At 36.9% G+C, this 10,291-nt stretch overlaps 1 protein-coding gene across 1 annotated transcript; it reads right to left on the minus strand.

The window, feature by feature from the left end:
- Positions 1-6,120: 6,120 nt before the first annotated feature.
- Positions 6,121-9,780, minus strand: LOC141342677 (uncharacterized). Its single transcript, XM_073847177.1, has one exon. It carries the CDS (start codon positions 9,542-9,544, stop codon positions 6,905-6,907), a length of 2,640 nt encoding a protein of 879 aa, XP_073703278.1. The 5' UTR covers positions 9,545-9,780; the 3' UTR covers positions 6,121-6,904.
- Between the last annotated feature and the right edge of the window lie 511 nt (positions 9,781-10,291).

Raw genomic sequence — 10,291 nt, forward strand, 5'->3', positions numbered from 1 at the left:
TACCAAACACCTTTTTTCTGCAACTAAGCACTTTTTTGGGAGTTATTCCATAACATTTAGTTTTTATATGTATACCACTGTTCAGAACTGTTAGCTAACCATGTGCAAAAGTATCTAAAATTGTCACCACCGAAACAGTCATGACCGAAATATTTGGTGAAGTTTTAGTAGTGACATCTTTGTTTTTTGGGTGTTATCCCACAGAACTGTCACTACCGAAAAAGTCATGATCGAAACATGTCATCATTGTTTCGGTGGTGACAAAAGGGAACACACAATCCTCATATTTGAGGGAAATAATGCCGCGTTCCAGGCAACCCGTTACCCATGTTTTTCCAACCTTCTACCCACAAAAGTGCACTGGAGCGGCAGTCAAACCCGTGACTTCCCACCCCTGAACTTGTAGTAGATCGATGTACTCCCAGTTCCAAGCTCTGACGTGACATAGACCGCGAAACAACAATGTCAGCCCCTACGGGTGCGGTGTTTATGCAAGTGGTACACAGTGGAAAAATAGACTTTAGGACAATATAACGCTGCAATCAAATTAATAATAATATAATAATAATAAATGCGCTCAGGCAGTTTGGCGTGACTTGCCTGGAACGCTACAAAGTCGTGGTTTGAAGTCGTGATTTTACGGGCTCAGAAGCCTTGAACGCAGCATAAATTACAGTTATGCAATTTTTTTGTATTTTAGTATGTTTTAGTATGCAAGTTAAAATTCTGTAATGTGATGTGGTCACTAACAAAAATGTGCAGTCACTACCGAAACATGGGATGTTTTTTTGTTAAAAAGTATACTGGATTATTAACTAAAATGTTATGATAGTGTTTGGTTCAGTGTATATTCAAACTAATGAATCCTTAACTTTGAAATCAGTATGAGCAACTTTTTGCCTTTAACAAAGAAAAATTGTATTCAAAATACAACAAATCTCATAAATTACACTTGAAATATTGTTAAAAATTAAATTGTTATGGATTTACCTCTGAAATTTTTTTTATAAAATAGCAAAAATATATATTTACAATGTAGATGTGACCAAAATCTTAATAGGTCAATATAACCCTTCTAATTAAATTATATATTACTGTGTTTCAGTAGTGACAAATTTGGGGAGAAAACAAATATTCCAAAACTTTCTGAAAATACTATGAGAATTAACTGCACAACTACTACAAATGTGTTCCTTGGATATTATACAATTTGCATACATATATATTTTTTAAAATGTTTCCAACTCTACCTTTGTACCAATCATATAGTATAGCATTTAGTTATTTCTGTTCATCACACTATAGTGTCACCCATTTTTAAGTTGTGACACCAGTTGAGAACCACTTTGCTAGAGAAAATGGACAACTCTACATATTGCAAGGCTAGTTACTGTACGTTTCAATTGATTGACTTCAGTTTGACCAGGCAATGCTTAACTTGGAGTGAGTTTGCCCTCTGGTGGCATAAATTAGTAACAACATCCTATGCTAGTTCTGTCATACATTGTGGTTTCCTTGTAAAAATGCTCTCACTACTCATTCACCTCCCTCATCACTACAGTTCCAGAAGCCTCTGTGCATGAACCTCTAATCACCTCTATCTACGGTAGGTCATTCAGGCCGTTCATCTAATCATACAGCTCCTCTCGCCACTGCTATGCTAACAACACTCAACTGCAGATCTCCTTACCCATCAAGCCTCTGCATCCACATCGCATAATAAAAACACCGCCCTTCCCTAAGCATTTCATAGCCACACTAATGCAAGCCTCTCATTGCCCACAAACCATCTGCCATATGTCCCAAGTTTTCCCAATTTACTGCATGAGAATTCATTTCAATAGACTGATGTAGGTTTACACTGAGGTTATTTTGCACATAATGGCAATAATGTGAGAGGCAAATAGTCTCGGAGAAAAGAGCAAGTCTCCTACATTCCTTAGCGTTTCTCTCCGTCTCGCTCGCACACAGCCAAACACACACATTCACACTCAACACTTATAGACACCTGCTGTCAGCTTGATTGTGGGAGCCACTCTCCTTGATGCTGCCAAATGGAACAGCGACCCTCTGAGCACATCTGAGCTGTCACTCAAGTGTACACAGACACCCCCGTCTAGCACAGCTTGTAAGGTTAAAGCAGGCAAAGTACATCCATAGATAAACACTTCAAAACTGTATTATCGTTACTATATGAACCAGTAATATTGAGCATTTCATTCATTCATTGTGAAACAGTTAAACATTGAATGAATGAATGAATGACACAGTCTATTATACAGTCTATATATGAGTGGTGTGTGCATTCCCAGTCACATTTTTTTATTGGTCAAATAAACATTACTACACTATAAGAATCAATTCTATTTTATATTTTTACATTAACAAATATTCTGTTATTAAAGCCATGTATGAATCTCCTCAAGTTAGTTTTTTTTTTTTACATTTGCATTGCATTTTACATTTACTAAAATAATAACTCAAGGCAGTTTAACTATTTAAAAGAACACTCCACTTTTTTTGGAAATAGGCAAATTCTCCAACTCCCCCCGAGTTAATAAGTTGATTTTTACTGTTTTGAAATCCATTCAGCCGTTCTCCTGTTCTGGCGATATCACTTTTAGCATAGCTTAGCATAGATCATTGAATCCTATGAGACCAATATAGCATCGCATTCAAAAACGAGTTTCGATATTTGTCCTATTTAAAACTTGACTCTTCTGCAGTTATATCGTGTACTAATACCAGCGGAAAATGTAAAGCTGCGATTTTCTTGGCCGATAAGATTAGGAACTACACTCCCATTCCGGTGTAATAGCCGCAGTAGGCGCAGTAATATCACGCAGCACATCGCAGCACAACGTGACCAACTGCATGCACAGGGAGCGTTCCTCGTTGGAAGTTAACTGGGAACTAATTTCAGGCGCTGCGTGATATTACTCCGCCTGCTGCGTCCATATTACGGCAGCAAACTTCCTTGACTATTACGCCGGAATGGGAGTGTAGTTCCTAATCTTATCGGCCTAGAAAATCGCATCTTTACATTTTCCGCCGGTCTTAGTACACGATATAACTGCAGAAGAGTCAAGTTTTAAATAGGACAAATACCGAAACTCGTTGGTTATTTTTGAAAGTGATGCTATTGGTCTCATAGGATTCAATGATCTATGCTAAGCTATGCTAAAAGTGATATCGCTAGAACAGGAGAACGGCTGAATGGATTTCAAAATGGTAAAACTCAACTTATTAACTCGGGGGGAGTTGGAGAATGAGCCTATTTCTAAAAAAAAGTGGAGTGCTCCTTTAAACAATATATTTTATTTGTAAAATTATGTTCAGCTATTCTTTTTAATACTTAACTTTTAACTATTTGTGAATTTTTCAGGTCATCAGTCTCAGTAAATATTGGTCTTTAAATTTGACCAAGCTGATTACTGACTAAAAACTCACACAGATCATATTTTCATGACATTTAAAGTCTTATTTTGATGTCCTTTAGTCCTTAACATGTCAGATAGTAATCAGCAAGAAATGCTTTCATTCTTAATTGTCCTCCCTATATTTAAAAAATATATATATTAATATTAACTAAAGGTGTGAGGGGTTTTAAATCTGTAACACATTTGAAGGGATACATTGCCTTTTGTTTCTCTCTCATATTGTCCCCTTATTTTTGGGTCAACATATCTGCATGCCCAACACTGCCTTTCTGCAGCAAATGTGGGTGCAATTTCTGATTCTTGTCAAAGTTAAAGTGGACATATTACATCAAAAATTCTACTTATATTTTCACTCAAAATGGTCACTGCTCCTCATGTAGTTAGGTAGAGCAGACCACATGGCAGCAAAAAAATGAGTGCATTGTATATACTTCTAGATTAAAATAAAATGTTAAAAATAATCATTTTCCATCTTAATGTTATGTGACGGGGGTTGAGTTGTTAAGCTTGACAGTACCCTCCCTGACTATAATATGCTACAAAAATATAAATAAAAAGTAACCACTTTCTGCACCACTATTAAAGTGACCTGCATTATGTAATTTCTTTAGAAATCTTTAGAGTCTAAATTATTATGGACATAGAATGGTTAGTGTGACGGGGTTGAGTTTAGACTAAGGGGCATAACATTAAATGTGACCCTGGAACACAAAACCAGTCAGTCCAAATCAGTCTTAAATAAATTAGTTTTCCATTGATGTATGATGTGACAATATTTGGCTGAGATACAACTATTCGAAAATCTGGAATCTGAGGGCGCAAAAAATCTAAATATTGAGAAAATTGCCTTTCAAGTTGTTCAAATTAAGTACTTACCATTCATGTTACTAATCAAAAATTAAGTTTTGATATATTTACGGTATGATATTTACAAAAAATGTTCATGGAACTTGATCTTCACTTAATATCCTAATGATTTTGGCATTAAAGAAAAATAATTTGACCCACACAATGTATTTTTGGCTATTGCTACAAATATACCCGTGCTACTTAAGACAGGTTTTGTAGTCCAGGGTCACAAGTCACAAAGTTTTTCAGAAAAATATATTTAAAAAAAAAAAAAGGAACACAAATAAATGCTTATTGCCAAAAATCACAGACACTATGCACATTTTGTTAATCATTTTCTAAGTACAAACTCAGTGAAGTGCCTCAGGGACATAACAGAATGCTTGGTTTAAGATAGATATAAGACATTATTTTATGCTAAAAAAATATTAAATTGCAATAATTATTTTGATTTATTATTATGGGCATACCAAAATATTGTGAAAAGCTTCTAACAATTCATTTTAGTGAACCACCACTTTAGAAACTTTAGGGACTGAAATATTACCGTATATAGACTGAAATTCCTTCATTCACACACAGTTACACTTCATTAATATGAATAAACGTACATGAAAAAGAAAAGGAGAATAAAAAGATAGAAAGAAAAAATTAAAAAGCATTTGAATTTGATTCATTTTATTCAAAATCCTGTGATACAGGTTACAGAAATTAGGTTTAAATATCCTCAGAATTGTTTTTAAATTGTGTATTAAATATATAAGTGTTCTGTGACATAACACGCCATTTCAAATATATACATTTCCAAAATAAATAAATAGTTCTCATTGGTGCAAGATTGTTTTTAGTTAGTTAAAACACACTCTGAGCATTCATCATTAAATTGTAAGAAGAAACCGAATATTTTTAAAACATGTGGTAAATCTACTGTGAAATGAGCTTAATAAAAACACTAAACCAATCTGTATATGAATGAAACAATATGTAAACAACTGTGCAAACCAAATTTAGTGATATCGTTCAGCAGCTGGACACACTACTACCGCATGCAGAATATGTGCTGCCGTGAGCCTAAAGCAAAGTTAATTAAGCGTGAGAACCACTGGAAAACAGAAGGGCTTGACAAGCTTTAATCAGTGTGTGCAAATACTCAGATTCTTAATCAAATCTGAAATTTAACCAACAGAACTTTAGATTAGCCCAAGGTGTCCAGTCCGTGCATGATGTTTGGTTATTTACATGACAAATTACATAAACAGAATTAATCAGCAGGGCCTAAACCTTTAAACCTTTTTTCAAGCAAGTTTTTTTTTTCAAGCTGCATAACTTAGCAAAAGCAGAACTTAGTTTTAAGAAACTAATAAATCAGACATTCAGCAAATCAAAGCTCAAAGTTCAAACCTTGACATTTTAGATCATCAAGATTAATTTGACAATTGTATCACTGTAAAAACTTATTTTAAATTATTAATTTATATCACAAAGTACATGTGTGCAGATTAACTTGAATTTCTATTCAAACGTGTGGATTTGTAACAGCGGTCTGACAAGCGATCAAGAGAAGTGAAACCTTCTTTGTCCAGATAAAATATTTTAAGGTAATAAAATGAAGTAGACCTTTGAAGAAGGCAGAGGGTTTATAAACCAAATAGCTCAAATTCAATATTAAAAAAGAACAAAGCAGAGCATTTTAAAGAAAAATTTGAAGGTGAATATACTACTCTCTGCTTTGTAAAAACAGCCAAAAGGGAGAACCCAAAATGAGCACAGAGCAAGATGTTTTATGATGCATATCTGAATATGTTTTGAAACATAAACGCTGAGCCATGAGAAAAGTTTTTCTTTCTTCTTTTGCAGGGAATTTAGAGAATTCCACAGAACAGATGAACAAGATATGTTAACATGTGAACTCTATAACTAGATGTTAAAGAATCCTAACAAAAACAACAGAAAACAAAGGTGTGAATGACAACAATGGATATGCCAGGTCAGAAGATTTGTACAATGCAAGTTTGAAAGAGTTTAAAGAGGACACAACTCCATACTGCCCTCTGGAGGTCAGGTGGAGTATCACAATGAAAGGCGATGTGGTGAACTTTGAGAATGATTCAATTCTGTAGAGCTTTGTGGCAGAAAATTTCGTGTGGGCCTAGTCATTAGCAGGCTACAGTTATAGAGATATACTGATGTACAAATCTAGGTCATTCCTTGACTTCAAGAGATCATACTATAAAATTATAAATAACAATGCTCTTCAGTAACTACACACCCTTGAGGAAAGATGCTGTATATGCGAAAAACTGAAATGAGAACAATAAATAACTAGCAAATAATGGTACTTCAAAGTTTTTCAAGATGTAGAATTCAAACAAATGTATTTCATCAAGAGGTCTAACTCAATAGCTGAAGCTTATTCGAATGAATCTGAAGTGGATATTGCCGGGTTCAGTCATCACCAGTATAGGTCTCAAGAGTTAATGGAATGAAATATAGTATAATAATATGAAAATAGCGAGAAGGAATTATATCAATACAAAATAAATGTATTTACAACTTTGCTTAGCTTTTGAAAACTTAAAAGAAAGAAAATCTAATTGTTCATGACCTCATGTAGTTCATTCTCCCCCTGTGTCACTGTCAGACTCCATTTCAGGAACTGTTGAACTGTACCACTCTGCATTCTCTTCTGACTCTCCTTGTATACCGGCAAGGGAAATCCCTCCACTTTCTGGCTTTGCCTTCATGTCCATCGCCTCCAGCTGCTGACCTTGGTGCTTGCGCTTTGTGTGACGTCGCAGTGTATTGCGCTCTGCGAAGCGCATGTGGCATATTAAGCACTGAAAGGGTTTCTCGCCAGTGTGTACTCTCTGGTGCCTCATTAGTTCCCCTGATTCACGAAAACGCCTTGGGCAAAGCTGGCACACAAAGTTCCTCTGACCTGTATGGATGTGTTTGTGTCGCTCAAGATGGCTTGATCTTTTGAACGCCTTGCCACAGAGGTGACACACATGGGGTTTACTTTGGGAGTGCGTGATGGAATGGCGCTCAAGGTCCGAAAGATAGTAGAAGACCCGCGGACAGTACTGACAGTAAAGAATGCGACGAGGACCCAATGCTTGGTTCTTTGGGTCATTGATTGAAATTCCGGGTGATAAAGGACGATTGGGTGAGGTGGAAGAGGTGGTATCCAATGAGTCCGTTTGGTCTACCGAAGTAGACTCAGTCTCACCGTCACAGTTTACCTCCGTCTCATTATTTTTACTTTCACAGACTGTGGCAGAGGAATCGAGCTTGGTGGTTTCAGAACACGAAGGAGGAGTAGTGACCGAATGAGTCTCAGACTGGTTTTCTTGTTTCTTCTCCACAGACACAGCCAATCTGAGAAGGGCCTCCCGAAAGGAAGTGGGCACTGGTGTGTCGGAGTAGGCATCAGTGCTGAATTGCTTGGTTGCACTTGTAGAGGTCACTGTGGAAGTGCTAGAGGAAGCAGTTGATGAGGTAGGGCTAGCAGGAAGATTAGAAGGGTTATTCAGTCCTGAGATGTCTGTAGCCGTGGCAGGGGAAACCGTGCTGAGGCTGAGAAGTGACGGACGTGAACTTAATGTAGATCCCAAATCAAGTGGACAAGTAGCTAAAGGAAGTGCAACAGTGGAAGAGGAGGAAATTTGAGATAATTGCTCAGATGAGGACGAACTCTGAGTTGAGGACACCTGAGGAGATGACAAAACTAGGAACATGGGGGAGGACTGAGTGTTCTGACTAAGAGGAACCGGTAAGGAAAGGGTAATTAACCCTGGGTTAGCTTTAGAGGCTGGTGAGGAAAGAGACTGAAGCTGAGATGGAGGAAGAAGAAGAATGGGAGTGTTTGACCCTGTAGTATTCGCCACAATCTGAATGGGAACTGATGTCAAGTCAGACATGGCAGGTATGACGGAGGCTTTAGCATGAGCTTCAGAACTGTAAGAAGATTTTGGTTCCAGGTTTGGGGCAACTTGTGAGGCTTCCTCTGAGGCATGACCTATAGACATATTTGGACACAGTGAATCGGGTTGTCCGGACTCTGCAACATCCTGTACATCAGCAATGGAAGAGGGCTTATTTTCAGCCTGCCTTGGGCTTAGAGCTGTTTGTTCTGAAAGCTCCTCATCTGGTTGTATATTATCAATTTGTGGGACTTTCTGTCCATCTGCACTGAGTGTGTAGGGAATGCCCTGGTCATCTATAAGTAGTGTATCCATCGGATCTGGGGTTGTAACATCAGGGTACGATGCAGTTGGCATGGCTTCAGGTGAAGAGGAGGACAGATGTCCATCCCAATGCTGTGGCAAATATGTATGAGCATCGCTTACTGATGGAATCCAGCAAATTTCATTATCATCCTCCTGCTCCACTTCATCATGTTGAGGCTCATCCTCAATTTCATCAACTTCCATATGAAGTGAACCTTCGTATTCAGGGTCTACAACCCATTCACACTTCTTCATTTCCTCATTTCGGTCTTTCTTTTTTGGTAGGCTTAAATCTAATACCATGTCTTCCTCATATTGTCCCACAGAACTTGTCACTGCCCTGTTCATTTCGATATCAAGTCTCTCCTCTCTTACGTTACATAAAATGTTTGCTTTATAATCTTCAATGCAGTCTTTACTATATTCTAATCTTTCTTTGTTTGCATTTAAGTCCATCCCAAGTTTACTCCCTCTTGCGTGAGCCACATCAACAACCACTGTTTTATTCTCAATACACAACTCCTTACTTGTGTGATTGCTTCCACCAGGCGATGGTAGTTTGTCATTATCTTTATTTAAAATAGATTGTCGTTGAACCTTAATCTCTAGTAAATCATTGGTTGAGATGTTAGCAATGTTTGTAGCTTTGGTTGTTACCTCACAAGCTTCTGTCCTAGCATTATCAGACTCCATCTTGGTTATCAGCTGCATGTTTGTTGGTAGACTCCTTGTGTCCTCATCAAAAGTCTGGCTTTCAAGAAGACTCATCTGGTCTGAGTCTGATTCATTTTTTGGCAAGTTCTGCTTGCTGTAATCCTTTACAACTTCTGTCTGGTCTTGTGGTAAAACAAGAGACACATCTGGGGTCACTTTGTCCTTAGATTCAGGCTTTAATGAGAGTCCCTCATCTGATAACTCATCCTCTTGACCCACAGACATTTGGGAATCTTTGGTGGCAGTAAGATCAGTCCACTTAATATGTGGAATGGTCTCACCTATCCTGTCCAATGTTTGTTGTTTGCGCATAGCAACTTCAGTACATTCAGCAGTATTGAAGAAATCATATTATTCAGTACTCATGGAGTAAGTCAGTTCATTATAACCTGAGATAATATTGACATATTGCCTGACAGTGCCACGCAGTCTTGCATAATCCATGAAATGGCACCATTGCCAGTTCCTGTCCCATCTGATGTAACTGATGATTTTTACCCATGTCTCTGCTGCTGCCATCAGTCAGGACCTTCTACTTATCTAAGGCATCAATCTAAAACAGACAAACAAAAAACATAAGACAAAAACTCTACATTGTGAAAAAGAAACACAACACAACTCTAGTTATAAAGACAAATCTCAAATGATCTGTTGTTTAAGGTAACCTTTAGAAAACATTAGTGGTGACAAAATATATAAATTACCTGCAAATTTTACTAATAATCACCTTTTTGAATTTACAGTCACTTTGTATACTCTTAATAAAATATTACAAACATTTAATACATTATTATACATGTAATAATTATTCAATATTTAATGCTGCCACATTCTATCAGTTGTATTGTTATAGGTATGTATTTACACATAAAAAGACAGCATCATACTGTACATAAAAATGAATGCTGAGGAAGTTTAGATGTGAATTGGAAAACAAAATGGCATAATAATTTGTTCACTTTCTGAACTAAGGGGTTTGTTTACAAGCAATTATGAAGAACTTATATTCACAAGCATAATAAACAATCATAACAGATATTGCAGTTAAACTAAACAAAC

This window comes from Garra rufa, chromosome 9 (genome assembly GCF_049309525.1).
Source record: "Garra rufa chromosome 9, GarRuf1.0, whole genome shotgun sequence".
In the NCBI taxonomy this organism is placed as follows: Eukaryota; Metazoa; Chordata; class Actinopteri; order Cypriniformes; family Cyprinidae; genus Garra; species Garra rufa.

Excerpts from the sequence above, each read along its gene's own strand:
- LOC141342677 (XM_073847177.1), bottom strand. The coding sequence starts at position 9,544 with ATGCGCAAACAACAAACATTGGACAGGATAGGTGAGACCATTCCACAT.